Source organism: Chaetura pelagica, unplaced genomic scaffold, assembly GCF_000747805.2.
Source record: "Chaetura pelagica isolate M959 unplaced genomic scaffold, ChaPel_1.0 scaffold286, whole genome shotgun sequence".
Classification (NCBI taxonomy): Eukaryota; Metazoa; Chordata; class Aves; order Apodiformes; family Apodidae; genus Chaetura; species Chaetura pelagica.
This window is the reverse complement of record NW_009953573.1, coordinates 33419-53993: the sequence shown is the minus strand read 5'-3', so window position 1 is coordinate 53993 and position 20575 is coordinate 33419. Positions and strand designations below refer to the sequence as shown.

General features: G+C 50.0%; 1 protein-coding gene across 1 annotated transcript in view; it reads left to right on the top strand.

The window, feature by feature from the left end:
• KLHL12 (kelch-like family member 12) overlaps nt 1-19867 on the top strand; it is a 27585-nt gene extending 7718 nt beyond the window's left edge. Inside the window, exons 3-11 of the mRNA XM_009999628.1 lie at nt 518-735; nt 5213-5362; nt 7918-8032; nt 9752-9858; nt 12108-12303; nt 13611-13769; nt 14450-14548; nt 18922-19108; nt 19741-19867. Of these exons, the coding sequence (XP_009997930.1) occupies nt 518-735; nt 5213-5362; nt 7918-8032; nt 9752-9858; nt 12108-12303; nt 13611-13769; nt 14450-14548; nt 18922-19108; nt 19741-19867 (1358 nt within the window). The remainder of the gene's footprint in view (nt 1-517; nt 736-5212; nt 5363-7917; nt 8033-9751; nt 9859-12107; nt 12304-13610; nt 13770-14449; nt 14549-18921; nt 19109-19740) is intronic.
• The last annotated feature ends 708 nt before the right edge of the window (nt 19868-20575 follow it).

Below are 20575 nucleotides of genomic sequence, written 5' to 3'. Positions count from 1 at the left end.
TAGGAGGAACTGTGGACTGTACAGCATAGCTCAGTCAACTGATGTCATTTGGCCTGTCATCAATGTGTCTTGATGATTAACCACCTGGGTGAGGTCACTGCACCTGCACCTCTGGAGCCATCCTAGGCAATTACCCCAGATCCCAGGCCATTATCAACAAGACATAGGAGAAAACCTCGCAGTGTGGTCACCATATCCACTAGCATATTCATTTCTTTGTTTCTAATCCATGAAGCTCAACTCAACATTTGAGTCTTTTTCTACTATCAGATTGATTTAATTTTTGCATCTAAATGGAACAGCCAGAGATCAAAAAGCCCAAACACACCATCTTCTGCCCAGTGTTTTTACATCCCTCCAAAGAAATATTTGCATGTGTGTGTTCCTGTCCTATTTCTAAGCTTGTGGTTTGAGTTGGATTTTCATTATTGTTTTGAACTTTCTTTCCTGAGCCCTTTTCAAAGCAGTGGCTGGACAGTAAGTGCAGTGCTCATTCACCCCTCCCAATTTTCCATAGGTGTGAAACAAGCTTGCTGTGAATTTCTAGAAAGCCAGCTGGATCCATCCAATTGTTTGGGCATTCGGGATTTTGCTGAGACACACAATTGTGTTGATCTAATGCAAGCTGCAGAGGTCTTCAGCCAGAAACATTTCCCAGAGGTGGTTCAGCATGAAGAGTTTATCCTCTTAAATCAAGAAGAGGTTGAAAAGCTCATCAAGTGTGATGAAATTCAGGTAAAACCTGAAAACTACCATTACTGTGCTAAGCATTGAAGTAAAACCTTGAAACCAGTAAGAAATGAGTCTGTGTTCATAGGGTGGACTTCTCACACAGTTCCTGAATTTGAAAGAGAATTTTCAAGAAGCTTCTGCTAATGTTTTTGCCATGTAATCTGAAATTGATCAGTGACATAAAGCTTTTATGTAAGGATGTGTCACACAAATGTTTCTTGCAAGTGAAGCAGTCACAGCTGCCTCTGCAGAGCTGTTGTTCCCTTGTCTCCTCCTTTCCCTGGAGGAACTTTCAGAGGTTACAAGGACAAGCTGTCCAATGCCTACATTTCAGAAATATCCCCAGACTTTCCTTTTTATTTGTAGACCTGTGCCTGCTGCTCAGCAGCACAAGCAGTGCTTGTGTGATCCCAGGCACTCAGGTGTCCTTTACTCTTACAAGCAGCAGGATGTGTGATGGTGCAGGGTTGTCTGACTCTTCAGAGACTTCTCTGCAGATTTTCTTCCTTTAAGGTTTTTCTGGAGGATTTACTGCTTGGCTGGAACCACTCACACTTTTTTTTCCCAAATTTTGTATGAAAATACATGTTCTTGAGAACTGAAATAAGTTGAACAATCCTTGATAATAGGGAGGGGACTTGTGATTTTTTTATTGACAGGGGCTTCATTGAGAGCTGATGTTTGCTCCTCTTCTAAAAGAAATTATTGAAGCAGTCACTGTTCAGAGTTCACAGTAACATGAACTCCTAAAGCAAAGCACTGTAAGTGGTATCTCTGGTGGAGTTCCTGAAAAGCCAAGACGGGAGTAGCCAGAGGAGAATCCTTGATGGATGTCTGTCTTCAACATGTCAGCCAAGCTGACATCCTATTTTAATAAGGCTGCCTGACAAAGAGCATGTGAGAGCTCAGTGAAAGGCCCTGGCACAGGCTGAGGGCAGCAGTGGAGAAAGGCTGAGTGTGTTTGATGTTTAACAAACTGCAGCTTTAATGCTGTGAGGGTTTGAGCTGAAGTGGGTTGTGGTGAGGGCTGACATAATGACTCTTGGAGCATGTCCAGAGCAGCCACAGAGATGATCCAAGGGCTGGAGCAGCTCTGCTCTGGAGCCAGGCTGGGAGAGTTGGGGTGTTCAGCCTGGAGAAGAGAAGGCTCCAGGGAGACCTTAGAGCACCTTCCAGTGCCTGAAGGGGCTCCAGGAAAGCTGGGGAGGGACTTGGGACAAGGGCAGGGAGGGATGGGATGAGGGGGAATGGATTAAACTGGAAGAGGGAGTTTTAGATGAGACATTAGGAGGAAATTCCTTAGTGAGGCTGGTGAGACCCTGGCCCAGGTTGCCCAGGGAAGCTGTGGCTGCCCCATCCCTGGAGGTGTTCAAGGGCAGCTTGGGCTTGGAGCAGCCTGGTCTGGTAGGAGGTTGCCCATGGAGGGAGGTTGGAACTAAATGATCTTTAAGGTCCCTCCCAAACCCAAACCAGGCTGTGAGGCATCCTGTGGATGCTTCTGAGCAGTGAAGAGAAAAAATGAACTTTTGAATGACCTGGCCAAGCTACAGATGATCTACACAGGCAAAGTGAAATGCAGTGGGTGTTGGAAGGAGTCACTCAGGCCTTGCAGAGCACACGGAGGTGTGTATCCATTGTCATAGCTGAAGAAGGTGAATGAAGCCACTGGAGCTGTTCCTGTGGCAGTGGGGAGGTGAGGGCACTGAGAAGCACTCTCAGAAACCCACCAGGTTGCTCCAGAGGTATAATAGCAGGTCCTCATTGCCATGCTGTGTTTTGTGTTACTCATAGTTTATCAGAAAACAGAAATTATTTCATGAAAAACAGTTAAATCTATCAGAGGAGAGTCAGCTGGGGAGGGGATAAAACAATGTGGCATTTGAAGAGGAGGTGGTGAAAATTGGAGACAATGAAGTACTCTGCTCTCCTTTTGTGAGCTCTAATTGTCCTTTCCCTGTAATTCAAACGAGGAGGCCACTTCAGGTCACACTGTAACAGATAAAAATCAATGGCTTGGAAGAATTGCCTTGCATAATTAACTCTGTGGCTCCCTCCTTCCCAACAGTCTGCAACAGCTTCAACCTGAGCTTCCAAGTGTGCCAGTTGTATTGGTAGGAAGGCTCAGGCCCCTTATTGCTGTATCCCCTTTAATCTTCGTATTTAATAAGTTAGCAGACCTCATGATAATAGAGTCATGTCTGATTTGCTTTTATGTTGGGTGATCTATAGATGTGCAAAAGGAAAACCAAGCCTAAATAATATATTGTAGAGCTTTTTACAGTTCTTTCACTTGTGGTGATACTAGATATCCTGAGCACTTGAGGTTCCCAGGAAGGAACAAATCTGGGTGGTTTAATCAATGTCATCTCTGGAAGTGATGTAAGCACCTGCATGTGCTGCTCCCAAGTGGAGAGAGAAATAGACAGTATCACAGTATCATTTGGTTTGGAAAAGACCTTCAAGCTCACTGAGTCCAACCACTACCCCAACTCTGCCACATCCACCGCTAAACCCTGTCCCCTGGCATCACATCTGTCTTTTTAGATGTCTCCAGGCATGGTGGCTCAACCACCTCCTCAGACAGCCTGGATCACCCAGCCCAACTCCTACCCCAGAACAGGACAACCCCAAAGTTCACACCATGTTCCTGAGGGTATTGTCCAAATGTTTCTTGAATGCTTTCAGGCTTGGAGCCATCACTGCTTCCCTGGGGAGCCCATTCCAGTGCTCCACCACCCTCTGGGTGAGGAATCTCTTCCTACTGTCCAACCCAAACCCCCCCTGCAAATCTTCCTACCATTCCCTTGGGTCCTATCATTGGTCACCAGAGAGAAGAGGTCAGCTCCCACTTCTCCTCCTTCCCTCATGAGGAAGCAGTAGCTGTGATGAAGTCTCCCCTCAGTCTCCTCTTCTTCAGGCTGAACAGAACAGTAACATTCATACCCTGGGGGTCTCCATTACTGAAAGCCAGTTGTTTATAGTTTCTTAATTGTGGGTTGAAATTAAAATAAAACCCTTAAATATCCGTGGAGTGGCTCAGGTGTTAAAGGGGCCATGCGTGGGCAGGGGGCTACAGGGGGTTAAGTCCCTGAGGAGGGAGTTGTTACAAGGGTTTGTAGTGAGACGGCAAGGGGTGATGGTTTTAAGCTGAAAGAAGAGAGATTTAGGTTAGAGATCAGGAGGAAATTCTTTAATGTTTGTGTGGTGAGAGCCTGGGCCAGATTGCCCAGGGAAGCTGTGGCTGCCCCATCCCTGGCAGTGTTGAAGGGCAGGTTGGATGGGGCTTGGAGCAGCCTGGGCTGGTGGGAGGTGTCCCTGCCCATGCAGGGGGTTGGAACCAGATAACCTCTAAAGTCTCTTCCAACTCAAACCATTCTATGAACCATTCTGTAATCTTGAAGGTCCCTTCCAACTCCAACCATTCCATGATTCTATAGGGAAGGTTCTGTACAAAGCAAAAGTTATTCTGATCACTTCCATGATGCTATAGTTAGGTTAGTGGTTGAACTTGATTTTCTTAAAGGTCCTTTCCAACCTCAATGATTCCATGATGGTGCTCTGTATTTTGCAGAACTATGGGAGCCACTCTGGGAGTCAGAGCCTGTTCCTTGCCTCTCCCAAAAGTGGTGGCTGCAGCTTCAGGCTCTGCTGTGTGCTATAAAGCTCACTTGTGGCACTTGGACTGCCAGTTCTTGATTTCAGCTGGAAGGGAAAAACAACTTTGTATTAAGGAGAAGAAAATAAAATACAATTAATATTGTTGTGTTTAGTTCCCAAAGCCTCCTTTGCAAGGCTTGAAGCCTCATTCAGAGGGTTCAAAGCTTTCATTTCAGGATTGAAAGCCTCCTTTGGAGGGGGCCAAACCCTCACTTTTAGGGCCCACTGCTGCATTTTTAAGGTCCAGTGACTCCCTTTGGGGGTTTGAATCCCTTCTTAAGGCAGAAGGCCTCCTTTATAGGTTCTAAATCCTCTCTCTTTTAGGTCTGAATGCCTCATTATAGACTTCCAAGCTTCATTGACAAGGTTAAAATTCTCCTTTTCATGTCCCACAGCCTCATTTGGAGTGTCCAAATACTTGTTTTAGGGTCCCAGCTCTCACTGTAGTGACCACATCTTCCTCTGTTTCTTCCAAAGCTCATTTTGGGCAGCCCAAAGCTGTACTCATCACCTCCAGAGCCTCATTTCAGAGTTCACAGCCTTGTTGCTTGTCTCTCAGCTCCAACTATGAGGCTCCCAACCTGATTTTTTTAGCCCAGTGCCTCCTTTTTGGGCTCCAAAGCATCATTTCTGCAACCCAGCCCTTCATTTTCAGGGGCTCCAGGCCCCATCTCAAGGGTCCCAACACCCATCCCTGAGATCCATGAACCCTCCAGTTCCAGCATAAACCCTGCTTGTTGAGCTGGAATTTGTCTGCTCCACAGACAATATGCTGCTGAAATACCCCCCTGCAGTCTGCTCAGCCTGTTTCTCCTCTCCCCAGGTGGACTCCGAGGAGCCGGTGTTTGAGGCAGTGATCAACTGGGTGAAGCACTCCAAGAAGGAGCGGGAGGCGTCGCTGCCCGAGCTGCTGCAGTACGTGCGGATGCCGCTGCTCACCCCGCGCTACATCACCGACGTGATCGACACCGAGGTACAGCTCTGGGGGAGGGACCCTGTGAGCCTGAGAGTCATAGAGTCACAGCCTGGGTTGGAAGGGACCTTAAAGATCATCTAGATCCACCCCCTACATGGGCAGGGACACCTCCCACCAGCCCAGGTTGCTCCAAGCCCCTTCCAACCTGCCCTTCAGCACTGCCAGGGATGGGGCAGCCACAGCTTCCCTGGGCAACCTGGGCCAGGCTCTCACCACCCTCACAGTGAAGAATTTCTTGCTGAGATCTCCATCTCCCCTCTTCGAGTTTAAGCCCATTCCCCGTTGTCCTCTCACTCCCTGCCCTTGTTCCAAGTCCCTCCCCAGCTTTCCTGGAGCCCCTTCAGGCACTGGAAGCTGCTCTAAGGTCTCCCTGGAGCCTTCTCTTCTCCAGGCTGAACACCCCAACTCTCCCAGCCTGTCTTTATAGGAGAGGTGCTCCAGGCTCTGACCATCTTCGTGGCCTCCTCTGGACTCCTGCTGTTCCAACAGAGCATGTCAAAAGCCGATGTCTCTGCTGATGGTTTTTGATACTGATACTGTGGAGTTGTCCCTGTTCAGCTGGAGCACCCACTGGTTTCCTCAGAAGTACTTTGCTGTCCCAGCAGTCACAGCACCCTGCTTTTCAGCTGGGAGGGTGCCCTGTCCAATTACTCAGTTGTCTCCTGGTAAATGTAGCACCTTTTTGTTGTCATCTCTTCCAGTTTTCATACAGCTGTTTTCTGCCTTCCAGTCATGGTAGGAGGTCTTCTCTAGGCTGAAGGCTACTGGCACCATCCTGAGTAGGAAATGGCTCCTCAGAAGTTGTTTTAGGTGCAGATGTCAAGCAGGTACCTTTGAATGAGGACAGCAGCTGTGTAGGTCCAAGGCCAACACCCAAGTCAGAGCCACCTCTAACACTGCTTCTCTGTGTGGCTGGGGTGTTGGAAAGACAAACCAAACTGTGCATGATGATAAGAGAGAATTAAACTTTTGCAAAGGAAGTTTCATTCCAAGCAGAAGGTGATGCTGCCCCTGTGCCAGGTTTGACAGGAAGGCACAGAGAAGTTCAAACCAGCACTCTGGTTTGATGTTGATGTGAGGTAACCAGTGGTTACTGTCCGTTGTCACCCAGTGGGTGCTGAGTGTTGAGTGGCAAACTGCTCTAGAGAAATGGTGGTTGAGCAACATTACTGGGAAACAGCTGCCTTTTGTGGGTGTTATGCTGCAAAGGCAGCTGACAGGCACCTCAGTTGTGCCACAGCTAGAATGTGCTCAGTGAGATTGTTTCAGTTTCAGTGAAACTGAAATTGAAGCCAACAAGAGACCAGTACCAAAGCTATTAAATCTGTCCCAAAACCAGCCTGAGATAATGTGTGTGTGTACAGGGCCTCAGAATCACAGAGTTGCCAGGGTTGGAAGGGACTTCTAGAGATCATCAAGCCCAACCCTCTGCTAAGGCAGGATCCACTGGACAACATTACCTAGGGCTGAATCCACAGGGGATCGGAATATCCAGAGAAAGGGACTCCACCCCTCCCTGGGCAGCCTGTCCCAAGGCTCTGCCACCCTCATGGTAAAGAAGTTTTTTCTCATCTTTAAATGGCACTTCCCATGTTCCAGCTTGTGCCTGTTGCCCCTCATCCTGTCCCTGGGAACTAATGAGTAGAGTCTGGCTCCATCCTCCCTGCACCCACCCTGAGATACTTGGAGGCATTAATAAGGTCTCCACTCAGCCTTCTCTTCTCCAGGCTGAACAGCCCCAGCTCTCTCAGCCTTTCCTTATCAGGGAGATGATCCAAATCCCCAGTCATCTCTGCCACCATCATCCTCTGGACTCTCTCCAGCAGTTCCCTGTTGCTCCTGAACTGGACAGCCTAGAACTGGTCACAGTTCTCCAGATGTGGCCTCACCAGGGCAGAGCAGAGTGGGATCTCTCTCCACCTACTGGCCACACTCTTCCTAATGCACCCCAGGATCCCATTGGCCTTCTTAGCCACAAGGGCACATTGGGAGGTTTGTACAGGGGGGTAATCACACCATGTTGTGCAAGGAGGGGATAAGACTGTCCTTGGGCTGCAGTGGCACCCACTTCTTTTAAAAGAAGGCCTTACTGCTTCTGTGTTACTTCCATAGCTCCATGTCCCATGTCGTAGGGACTGGGATACCAGGCTCAGCAGAACTGCTTCCTGTGCTATTTCCTTGAGGGCAGGTACAGCTGAGAGTAGCTAATGTGGGGCAGATCCAGCCAAACCAGTTGCAATGGTAGTTTCACTATCAGCCCCCCTTCTCAGACATACTTCTGCTGGCTTAAATGTAGCAGAAGGGGCTTTTCCTTAGTTTTCCAGTGTAGTTATTTTCATCATGGAACCTGCAGTGCCAGACTTTGTGTGAGAACAAACTGAGCCATATTTTCAGCTGCATTTCCTCATGTGCTGTATTTGCAGCAGGACCCTACTACCCACAGCCAGCCCACAAGGCGTTGTAGTCCTGTCTGAACTGACAGAGGTGGGTTTAGGACAGTTCCTCTGAGGGATCTGTAAGTACTTGTACCAGTGACTCCTGTTTTCCCTCAGCCCTTCATCCGGTGCAGCCTGCAGTGCAGAGACCTTGTAGATGAAGCCAAGAAATTTCATCTTCGGCCCGAGCTCCGGAGTCAGATGCAAGGACCCAGGACAAGAGCGCGTCTGGGTGAGCAGCAAGGGGAGGGACACTGAGCAGGTCTGGGACACTGGCTGGTATTGTGCTCCACACCTTGTCATTGCCCTGAAGTGTTTCACAGCAGGGGACTGAAGGAAAGGATAGAGGGACATTTTTTTCAGAGCACAATTGCTTAGTGGCAAGGCAGGAACTTGGTGGTTGTCTTTAATCCCATGCCTCTTCTGTAACCATAGAACCAGTTACCTGAGTGATTGGTGCCTCCAGGTATGTTTGTCTCAGCATGCAGCTGTCCAAGACGTGTGGACAGAGCTCTTCTTGTCAAAAAAGGCAGGTATTGGTGTCAGAAACAAAAAGAGCTGCAAGGTGAGAGGCAGGTGTGTTACAGGGAAGAAAAGTTTTCAAGAGGGAATCTCAGAGGGCTTGTTATGATGTGGTTTGACCTCCAGCATAGTCCAGGCCACAGCTTGTCTCCTGTTTTTCTGGGAACATCCTGCATCAGTTTCGATGCAGTTCAGCTCAACGTGTCATTGCAGAAAGACACATTTCATTTTGTTCTGAGTTTAAATTCTTCACCTGATAAAGGGGACATCACAAAACTGTTTTATTGCTTAATTATACAGGCAAAACCTGCACCTTATTACCAAGGCTATCTGGATTCAGTCCTACCTTGTTTAATTCATTCAATACTGTCTGCTGTCAGCTGCTCTCATGTGTCACCTAGAAACTGTGATGAAGTTGTGGATTAACTTCCTGGGGGATAAACTGAAATGATTCTGCTTCTAGCTGTCATGCTGCACAGAAGGCTTTCCAAATTGTTGTTGCAGCTCTTTTGTGAATCCTTCCCAGTTCTTTTTTTAGATCATTCTCCTTCATCTGAGGTGGCAGCTGTTCTGCTTTATGCCAGACTGGGTCTTGTTAAATCTTTGTTCCTCAGTGTTCAGTCCTTCTACAGTGAAAAGCTGGACAGTTTGAAACTCTAGTAAAACTCCCTATTGCAGAAGGTACACAGGGGATTCAGGAGATGCTAATCTATTTTTAAAACTATAATGCAAACCTACCACTACCCATGACAAGGGAAATTAAAATTCTCCAGGTCACAAGTTCTATTCAACTCTTGGGGAGAAAATAAGAAAAATTCAGGGACAATCTCAGAGAAAAGAAATCAGAGGGAAATCAACTTGGAAATAAAATCTGTAACAGAGACAGTTCCTCTGAAAGAGGACAATTCATCTGAAAATATTTTATTAATTCTTCAGGCTTCAGTCAGCCTGACTTGTTTCTCAGTGAAATGGTGCAAAAGATGTGCCATCTGGCCTGGATGCCATCCAGAGGGGAGTGAGGAGGCTGCAGGGAGCAGCCGTCCTTCAGCTCTCAGGGGGTGGTAAGAGGTTTGAAGTAAACATTATTGAGAGAATACAAAAGGAGATAGAAACAAGCCAACTTCAGTACCTCACTCAGGCAGCTTGTCTTCTCCTAGTCCCCCTGACTTGAGGAGAAGCAGCCTCCAGCTGGCAGCTCACAACATCCCAGCTGGTCTCACTGCCACACACTGTCCCTCTTCCTCCCCACTGGGAACAGAGGGAGCCCAGGTGACAGTACCCAGGTTAGGTGCCAGCTTCAGAGTAGTGATGAAAACAGAGGTGACTTGTTGCACCAAGGAAGGCTCAGAGATGTTTCAGGTGATTGCCTTGAGGTGATCTGTTGGTTGCCAAGGGACTGACTTGCCTTTGCTCTCCCTCTGTGCTCTAGGAGCAAACGAAGTGCTGCTGGTGATCGGCGGCTTCGGCAGCCAGCAGTCACCCATCGACGTGGTGGAGAAATACGACCCAAAGACTCAGGAGTGGAGTTTCTTGCCAGTAAGGGACCATTTCTAACCACCACAGGGTTGAACAGGCTGTGACCAAACACTGATCCTGTAGTATCAGCCATTTAACATTCCCCTTTGGGCTCTGCTTTGTGTTCCTCTTAGAATTCCTGCCATCAATTATTTAGAGTTGCTGAGATGAACACAGCAAATGATGCTGCCACTTCATGTTTCCAGATTTGCTAATTAAGATTTGTGTAAGAGGTGGTTGTCACATTTCTTAATCAGCTGAGCCTACAGAGACCCACCTCTTTGTTGTGGGAGGGAGAGCTATCATGTTTCTTATTGAAGAAGTGTTAAGCTTTAAGGTTAGTGATGATAAATGTCAATAGAAAGAGTATAATCAGTCCTGCTCTCAGGCAGGCTGCACAGTCTTTCTGACCATAACAGGAGGTAGTAAGGAAAAGAGAATTCCTGCACTCATGACTATTTTTACCCAAATTTAAAATCATCTTCATGTGATTTTCATCACCACCTGTGTGTAATGGTGGAGAGCTGCCTCTTTTTTAATATCACAGAAGACCCTGTATCACCTGGTGTCCCAAAATTGTGGTCTTTTTTGGAGGCTAAAAGTTTCAGATATTTTCATCAAATATTCCAAGTCTCCACATTTTCCTATGAACAATCCCTGCAGGGTCCCAGTGGGAGGCACACAAACCCTGGAATGCACAGAAGATGTAACAGTGTAAGATAAATGACAATTAATGCAAAATGCTTCAGTGCGAAGAGGGCTTGGCCATGAGAAGACAGAATGGCAGAGACAGAGTCCAGGCAGAGGAAGGCAGACACAGTCATGAAGCATTTTAGCCAGGGCTGTATCCTATAAATCCATAGTTCCAAAAGAGCATCAAAAGAGGATGGAAGAACAGTGGTTTGTCTCCATGCATAAGTGTTATTTCCTCCCCTTCACAGAATCCCAGACTGGTTTAGGTTGGAAGGGACGTTAAAGATCATCTAGATCCAACCCCCTGCATGGGCAGGGACACCTCCCACCAGCCCAGGCTGCTCCAAGCCCCATCCAACCTGCCCTTCAACACTGCCAGGGATGAGGCAGCCACAGCTTCCCTGGGCAGCCTGGGCCAGGCTCTCACCACCCTCACAGTGAAGAATTTCTTGCTAAGATCTCCATCTCCCCTCTTCGAGTTTAAGTCCATTCCCCGTTGTCCTCTCACTCCCTGCCCTTGTCCCAAGCCCCTCCCCAGCTTTCCTGGAGCCCCTTCAGGCACTGGAAGGTGCTCTAAGGTCTCCCTGGAGCCTTCTCTTCTCCAGGCTGAACACCCCAACTCTCCCAGCCTGGCTCCAGAGCAGAGCTGCTCCAGCCCTCCCAGCATCTCCGTGGCCTCCTCTCCTGTATCACCTGGTGTCCCAAAATTGTGGTCTTTTTTGGAGGCTAAAAGTTTCAGATATTTTCATCAAATATTCCAAGTCTCCACATTTTCCTATGAACAATCCCTGCAGGGTCCCAGTGGGAGGCACACAAACCCTGGAATGCACAGAAGATGTAACAGTGTAAGATAAATGACAATTAATGCAAAATGCTTCAGTGCGAAGAGGGCTTGGCCATGAGAAGACAGAATGGCAGAGACAGAGTCCAGGCAGAGGAAGGCAGACACAGTCATGAAGCATTTTAGCCAGGGCTGTATCCTATAAATCCATAGTTCCAAAAGAGCATCAAAAGAGGATGGAAGAACAGTGGTTTGTCTCCATGCATAAGTGTTATTTCCTCCCCTTCACAGAATCCCAGACTGGTTTAGGTTGGAAGGGACGTTAAAGATCATCTAGATCCAACCCCCTGCATGGGCAGGGACACCTCCCACCAGCCCAGGCTGCTCCAAGCCCCATCCAACCTGCCCTTCAACACTGCCAGGGATGAGGCAGCCACAGCTTCCCTGGGCAGCCTGGGCCAGGCTCTCACCACCCTCACAGTGAAGAATTTCTTGCTAAGATCTCCATCTCCCCTCTTCGAGTTTAAGTCCATTCCCCGTTGTCCTCTCACTCCCTGCCCTTGTCCCAAGCCCCTCCCCAGCTTTCCTGGAGCCCCTTCAGGCACTGGAAGCTGCTCTAAGGTCTCCCTGGAGCCTTCTCTTCTCCAGGCTGAACACCCCAACTCTCCCAGCCTGGCTCCAGAGCAGAGCTGCTCCAGCCCTCCCAGCATCTCCGTGGCCTCCTCTGGACTCACTTCAGGAGCTCCATGTCCTTCTTTCTTTCTCCATCACCTTTCTGTTCCCTCCCCTGCTCCAGAGCATCACCCGGAAGAGGCGCTATGTCGCCACAGTGTCCCTGCACGACCGCATCTACGTGATCGGGGGGTACGATGGGCGCTCCCGCCTCAGCTCTGTGGAGTGCTTGGATTATACATCAGATGAGGATGGGATCTGGTACTCTGTGGCTCCTATGAATGTACGCCGAGGCCTGGCAGGAGCCACCACCCTTGGAGGTATGTCCTGGTCCCTGTGGTGCCAGGGCCCTGCTCAGTTCTCACCTCGAGCTGGTCTGTGCAGAGGGGGCTGGCAGCGAGGGAGGAGGTGATTCTGAAAGTCCTTCTGCTTTCTCATCATTTGGATGTAGGAATGGAAAACTTGGCCACACAGCCTGAGGAGCTCTGCCTCCACGCGTGTCTGTGCATGGAGGGAGAGCAGCTCTGAGGGATTATGGAGTGGGAAGGTCCCGGGGTGGTGACAGTGTTGTGTGTTCCTGAGCACAGGACACCAGGTACAGCAAGAACCGTCAGCACTGGGAGAGGCTGGAACTGGGGCAAGTGCAGAGAAGGATTCCTAGGATACACTTGGAAGAAAGAAACAGTTCCTGAGCAAACCACAGGACTTCATGTTGCTTCTGCTGAGAAGGCAAAGGCTGGGAGGGGATTGGATGGTTCTCTGTGAGTGTAACTTGGCTTGAGAAAGACATGGGCAGTGTAAGTGTTGAATGAGAGCAAATAGTTACCAACAGGGCAAGGGAAAGTTGGTGTGGAAATGAGAGGAAGTTTTCTAGCCATTAAATTAGCAGTCACTCTAATGAATATTATGTGCTTTAATGCTTATAGTAACTTAATAATTAATATTGGTTAAATATTATTAATTTAGATTGTTAGTAATCCATTCTAATGAAAATTCTCTTTAAAATGCAACTGCTTTGCAGAAGTCAGATTTGTGAAACTGTTGCCTGAGTTAGGTCATCCAGTGTAAGGGACTGATGTTGAACATGCAAGCATGTCTTATGGATCTTTTTTCCTTTTGCTGCCTTGTGAGCACTCTGCAGCATGAACAAGAGAACTGGGGGGTGTGTGTGTTCTCTTTCATCCAGCAGTCAGAATCATGGAATCATGGAATGGTTTGGGTTGGAAGGGACCTCAAAGCCCATCCAGTCCCAACCCCCCTGCATGGGCAGGGACACCTCCCACCAGCCCAGGTTGCTCCAAGCCCCATCCAACCTGCCCTTCAACACTGCCCGGGATGGGGCAGCCACAGCTTCTCTGGGCAACCTGTCCCAGGGTCTTCCCACCTCACACAAGAAGCAGATCTTAGGGCCAGATGGGTTTTCTGTTTGGTTGGTTTGCTGGGGCAGGGTGATGCAGTGAGCCAGGAGGCCGGGCTGGTCCCAGCTGCCACATGCCAAGATCTGTAGTTGTAGTTCCTGTATTTTGCAGACCATGCTGTATGTTTACTCCATCTCTGAGGGTCTCCTTGCTCCAGCTGCACCCTTGAAACTCAACTTGTTGTGTCCAACCTGTGTCTAATGTTGCAGACATGATCTACGTGTCCGGGGGGTTTGACGGGAGCCGCCGTCACACCAGTATGGAGCGATACGACCCCAACATTGACCAGTGGAGCATGCTGGGAGACATGCAGACAGCACGGGAGGGAGCAGGGCTTGTTGTAGCTAATGGAGTTATCTACTGCCTCGGTAGGTGCCCTTAGAACCTCTTGGCATTCTGCAAATTGTTGTTTTTACAGGAATGATGGTGCAGGAGCTCTGTGGGGAGCACCTGTTGTGTCATGTCCAGGTTAGAAGAGAAGATTTAACTTCCCCACATTGGGCTCTGCACAGCTCTGGTTCTGACACAGAATCTCAGAATTGGAAAAGACCTTCAAGATCATGGAATTCAACCATTAACCCAGCACTGCCAAGTCCTTAACTAAACCATATCCCTAAGTGCTGTGTCTATACACCCTTAAATCCCTCCAGGGATGGGGACTCCACCCCTTCCCTGGGCAGCCTGGGCCAGGCCCTGACAACCCTTTCCATGACAAAATTGTTCCCAAGATCCATTCTAAACCTCCCCTGGTACAACTTGAGTCCATTTCCTCTTGTTCTATCCCTTATTCCTTGGGAGCAGAGACCAACCCCCCTGGCTCCAACCTCCTCTCAGGCAGCTGCAGAGCCAGCAGGTCTCCCCTCAGCCTCCTTTGCTCCAGGCTGGACAACCCCAGCTCCCTCAGCTGCTCCTCATAAGACTTGTGCTCCAGACCCTTCCCCACAGATGCCCTGCCTTCTTGATGCCCAGCCCTCATGTAGATTTATATCTATTTATATTTAGATTATATATATGTAAGATCCATGGATTCTGTTGTGTTTTGTTTCAGGTGGCTATGATGGGCTGAACATACTGAACTCAGTAGAGAGGTATGATCCCCACACTGGACACTGGACAAATGTCACCCCAATGGCCACTAAGCGCTCAGGTAAGAGCCCCTGGAGGCCAAAACATTTGGTGCAGTCACTGCTGGCTGGCTCTGCTGCCCTGCAGGACGTTGAGTGGCCCAGGGAGTGGTTTGGATTTGAGAAGGGATGATTTTAGGACATGCTGATTGAACTGCCCAAGAGGAAGATTAATTTTCATATGCCCAATGTCTCCAGCCCAGGCTAAGGTGTGGAGAGAGGAATGTGGGGGGTTGTAGGTTACAGGGAGGGAGAGGAAGTCATGTGTGGCTTCCATGACTAGGAGAAAAGCTAGCAAGGCACAAGCTGCAGTTTGCTAACCTGGTGCTGGTGAGCTGCACAGGACATGGGCAAGGCAGGAGGGCTCTGGCAGACCCTCCTTCACCCACAGTCTGCCTTGTGACACCCTGGCCCCAGCTCCTGCAGCAGCTCTGGCCCAGAGAGCAGCACTGCCAGAGCCCTGACATGCAGCAGCACTCTCACCCCCCTGAGGAAACATGGTGCAGTCACACGTTCAGTACCCACCACCAGCTCTCAGTTTGTCTTTCCTGCTTGGGGCCCTGTCTGAGCTTGAAGTATGACAGCTGTGTCTAAGAGAAAAAACAGTTGAAATCCTACTTCTGGAGGAACTTGCTATCTCAGCTCTTCTCCTTTTCTCAAGGGGGTTCTTGTGGGACTTGTGCAGCTCCTGTGTGCTCCAGTGCCCCTCAGGCCACCTGCCCCAGGCCTTGCTCAGCCACGTGAGGCTGGGCAGGGTGCTTGAAGTCTCCACAGCTTTATTGTTCTTCATGTTCTGCTTTTCTTACAGGCCCTCTTTCAAAACCCTTTTGAGGTTTCTTTTTCTCTAATTCTTGCCATAAGTGTCCTTCACATCTAGCCTGGGCAGCATAGTTTCTGTTTGGTCTCTGCTGCAGTGTTTTTGTTTAGGGACTGGCACTGGTTAGTCAATTAAAACTGGTCTCTGTTCTAAAAACATTTCAGCTTTCCTGTGCCTGCAGTGGCACTCACCAAATCCCCAAGTTTTTAATATTTAGTCCTGTGACACGGCAGCTCCTGTGAAGTGAGTTGGAAAGTGTTTCTCATGCGCCAGGAAAGGATTTGATCACTGGTTTTCCACATCCAGGAAGACCCAACATACAAACACATGAGAAAATCTGTGGGTTTTCCTACGTCAGAGGCAACATTTGAGACCTCTCCAGGAATCTCTAGGGAGCCTAAGGATAAGACAGCTTTCCCCAGGGTGTCTGTGGTGTGCACCAGAGAACATGGCTTTGGGTAAGACCAAAAGCAAGGAGTTCAAGGGAGAGCCTTTTGTATGAAGTGTTTCCCAGGTCCATGCTAGCTTTCCACAAGATTCTGAGGCTTTTGGAAGCTGCCTTGACCCACAGTGCAGGCTCCTCAACGCCACGGGGCAGCAGGAACCTTGGCCCCACTCTGACCCTGCCAGGTTCCTTCCTTCCTCACTGCTGTGACCTGGAGCACTGAGGTCTAAAATGGAGGTGTTGCCAAGAACACTTTTTGGCCCAGGATTTTGTGCAGCCACCCCATGGTAGTGACACCCCGAGCTACTGATGGATGAGATCACACCTGCAACCTTCATCCTGGTAGTTTCAGTCCATCCATCCTGGTAACCATGGACCCTGTAGGACTTCTTTTGCCCCAAGACATTGGCACTGTTTCTGGAGCTGTCTGCTTGCAGGCCCTTGATTTCCAAGAAAGACCAGGACTAAAAGTAATCTTGTCTTTATTCACAGAGATTGTCCCCTCCCTGTTTCTCTTCATCTCTTGGGACAGGTTCTGGAGATAAGGCCAAAACCAAACCATGGCCAAATTGAAGTGCTAGACCCAACATCCCTGACCAGGCCTTGGTCTGGTCTTTCTTCTCAGCCAGTCTTCCTTGGTGAAGCTGTCAGAGAGGCCCTTGGGGCAGCCTGGCCGTTCCCAGCTGTTCTGGTGCTTTCAGCAGGGACAGACCATGAGAGTGAGGTTGTATTTAGTGGAACAGAAAGTCTTTATACCCTGTTTGTAGAAGAAACAGATCCGGGCCCAAAAGCTGCAGGTTAGCTGGCTTGTTTCCTTCAGGGAGTTCACCAGTGCAGTGTGTTGGGCGGAGCAGCCTGGGAGGGTTTGCTCTGCTCTTGAGATGCAGCTCAAACAGTGGCAGGAGCACCCAAGGCCACCGTGTCCATTGTTATCTTTGTTGTTCTGTGGTGCTTGGCCTGAAGCTGCAGGGGAGGAGCAGAGGCTGCAGAGGTTTATTTTCCCAGCTGGGCCAACTTATTGGTGGCTGTTACTGTGAGAACAGCTTCTCAGGCAGATGCTTTGGCTACTTCTCTGCTGTGACTGTGCAATGGACACTGGTTTTCATTTCCCTGCCTCCTGGAGGAGCAATGTCAAAGAAATCCCTCCCCCAGCTTGACATGGAACAGTGTCGTTCTTCTTGCTACAGCCAGAAGCTGGGTGACACCAGAGAAACCTGTCTCTGTAGTGACAGAGTCCCAGTGAGCTGCCTGCCAGCAGAGCAAGCCTTGTGCTGGTCTGCTCAGGGGTTTGGGAGCCTTTCATGGGATCATCCAATTGTTGTGGTTGGAAAAGACCTTTAAGATCATCCAGTCCAACCATTATCCCAGCACTGCCAAGGCCACCACTGACCCATGTCCCTCAGCACTGCATCTACATGGCTTTGAAATCCCTCCAGGGATGGGGACGCCAGGGGCAGCCTGGGCCAGGGCCTGACAACCCTTGCCAGGAAGAAATTGTTCCCAAGATCCAACCTCAGCCTCCCCTGGCACAACTTCAGACTGTTTCCTCTTGTCCTGTCACTTGTTCCTGGGGAGCACAGCCCAACCCCCCTGGCTCCAACCTCCTCTCAGGCAGCTGCAGAGCCAGAAGGTCTCCCCTCAGCCTCCTGTTCTCCTGGCTGAACCCCCAGCTCCCTCAGCTGCTCCTGCTCAGACTTGTGCTCCAGACCCTTCACAGGGGGTGTTCAGCCAAGGTGAACATCTCACATTTGAAGCTGCCCTGGCTGCCCTGTTGCTCAGGCCCCCTCATGCCAGAGATTCAGCAGCATTGGTAGAATTACAGGTTTTCATGTATCATATTGGAGACAACAGCAACAGAAGACACTGGGCTCTGGCAGCTCTTCTGTAGGACATAAAAGCATAAGAAAATGTCTTCTGGAAAGAGAGGAACTGACCTTGTTCAGGCTGTACCAGCCCTGAGCATGGTGCTGACAGTTGCCTGTGGGTTTAACTGTGCTGCCTTCTCTTCCCCCAGGGGCTGGAGTGGCTCTGCTGAACGACCACATTTATGTGGTTGGTGGCTTCGACGGGACAGCTCATCTCTCTTCTGTGGAAGCCTATAAGCTGCGGAGGTTTATTTTCCCAGCTGGGCCAACTTATTGGTGGCTGTTACTGTGAGAACAGCTTCTCAGGCAGATGCTTTGGCTACTTCTCTGCTGTGACTGTGCAATGGACACTGGTTTTCATTTCCCTGCCTCCTGGAGGAGCAATGTCAAAGAAATCCCTCCCCCAGCTTGACATGGAACAGTGTCGTTCTTCTTGCTACAGCCAGAAGCTGGGTGACACCAGAGAAACCTGTCTCTGTAGTGACAGAGTCCCAGTGAGCTGCCTGCCAGCAGAGCAAGCCTTGTGCTGGTCTGCTCAGGGGTTTGGGAGCCTTTCATGGGATCATCCAATTGTTGTGGTTGGAAAAGACCTTTAAGATCATCCAGTCCAACCATTATCCCAGCACTGCCAAGGCCACCACTGACCCATGTCCCTCAGCACTGCATCTACATGGCTTTGAAATCCCTCCAGGGATGGGGACGCCAGGGGCAGCCTGGGCCAGGGCCTGACAACCCTTGCCAGGAAGAAATTGTTCCCAAGATCCAACCTCAGCCTCCCCTGGCACAACTTGAGACTGTTTCCTCTTGTCCTGTCACTTGTTCCTGGGGAGCACAGCCCAACCCCCCTGGCTCCAACCTCCTCTCAGGCAGCTGCAGAGCCAGAAGGTCTCCCCTCAGCCTCCTGTTCTCCTGGCTGAACCCCCAGCTCCCTCAGCTGCTCCTGCTCAGACTTGTGCTCCAGACCCTTCACAGGGGGTGTTCAGCCAAGGTGAACATCTCACATTTGAAGCTGCCCTGGCTGCCCTGTTGCTCAGGCCCCCTCATGCCAGAGATTCAGCAGCATTGGTAGAATTACAGGTTTTCATGTATCATATTGGAGACAACAGCAACAGAAGACACTGGGCTCTGGCAGCTCTTCTGTAGGACATAAAAGCATAAGAAAATGTCTTCTGGAAAGAGAGGAACTGACCTTGTTCAGGCTGTACCAGCCCTGAGCATGGTGCTGACAGTTGCCTGTGGGTTTAACTGTGCTGCCTTCTCTTCCCCCAGGGGCTGGAGTGGCTCTGCTGAACGACCACATTTATGTGGTTGGTGGCTTCGACGGGACAGCTCATCTCTCTTCTGTGGAAGCCTATAATATTCGCACTGACTCCTGGACGACTGTCACCAGCATGACGACCCCCCGCTGCTACGTGGGGGCCACGGTGCTGCGGGGCAGGCTCTACGCCATCGCGGGGTAAGGGCTGGGGGCTGCCCTGCCTGGCTCTGCTGGAACAAGGCAGCTGAGGTGACACAGCCTGCTGTGTGGCAGGTGGCATCTCCTTGCATTTAGATTTCAAGCTTATAAGAGTAAACAGCTCACAGAGTCACTGTACTCAGGCTAAATAGGCAGCATGATGGTCCAGAGCCAAGATCAGGGCCTACAGGAAAGCTGGGGAGGGACTTCTTACTAGAGTATGTAGTGAGAGGACAAGGGGTGATGGATTAAAACTGAAAGAGGGGAGATTTAGATCAGACATTAGGTGAAAATTCTTCACTATGAAGGTGATGAGACCCTGGCCCAGGTTGCCCAGGGAAGCTGTGGCTGCCCCATCCCTGGCAGTGCTGAAGGGCAGGTTGGATGGGGCTTGGAGCAACCTGGGCTGGTGGGAGGTGTCCCTGCCCATGGCAGGAGGGTTGGAACTATGTGATGTTTAAGATCCCTTCCAACCCAAACCAGTCCATGATTAGTCCATGAAGACAGGCAGGAGAGCAGCAGCAGACAGCAGAAGGATCTGAATGCAGGGGTTTCAGTCCAGGCCAGGGCTCTGAGCACTTCAGCCTCTCCCTTCAGCAGCATCTCTCACCTGCAGCTTTCTGTCCTTGCAGGTACGATGGCAACTCACTGCTGAGCAGCATTGAGTGCTATGATCCCGTCATTGACAGCTGGGAAGTGGTGACCTCCCTGGGGATGCAGCGCTGCGACGCTGGAGTCTGTGTCCTTCGGGAGAAGTGATCCAGAAGGAGCTTCTGAAGAACATCCTAAAGAGTCTCAGCTGGAGGAAGAGTCCCAAGTGATTTGCAGTGACTGTTCTTGAGAGTTGTGGATGCTGTGGAAATAGTCACCAGACCAGCAGCTTTCTGTGCTGCTTCTGACTAGAGCATGTGCATAACCGTGTTATCTCAGCAGTCATTTGAAATTGGGGGCTCTGTGTGGAGCTGGAGAAGGGTGGTGAGGTGGGTCAGAAGTTGTGTCCTTTGCTGTTCCTGTGGCTCAGTCTATCGGCAGAGCAGAGGTGCTCTCAGCCTTGGCATCAGCCAGCCTGGAGAACCCTTCCAAGGACCTGTACATACAACTGGGGAGTCTCTTCAGCTACTGCAGGACTACACAGGTCCTCTGGTTGCTCTCAGCCAGGTGGATGTGTGGGGGTAAATCCAGCTGCTCTGATGTTCCAGTTTCCAATCATCTTGTACATACTGAATGTGTGAACGTGCTCTTCAGGTGCACAGGAGAGCAGAGCCAAACAGAGTGAGTGTGTCCAAGGGGTCCTGCACTTCTCAGAGCTCTGCACACAGAAGGAGTCGCAGATCAAAGCTGTCAACTACTGAGACCCAAAAGCCCGAGGCTGCAGGGGCAGAGGGTGGGGGGAAAGCTCATTGCCTGGTGTAGGAGCAGGTCTGCAGCACTGTGCTCCGGTCAGGGGGCTCAGCAAGAGTCACATCA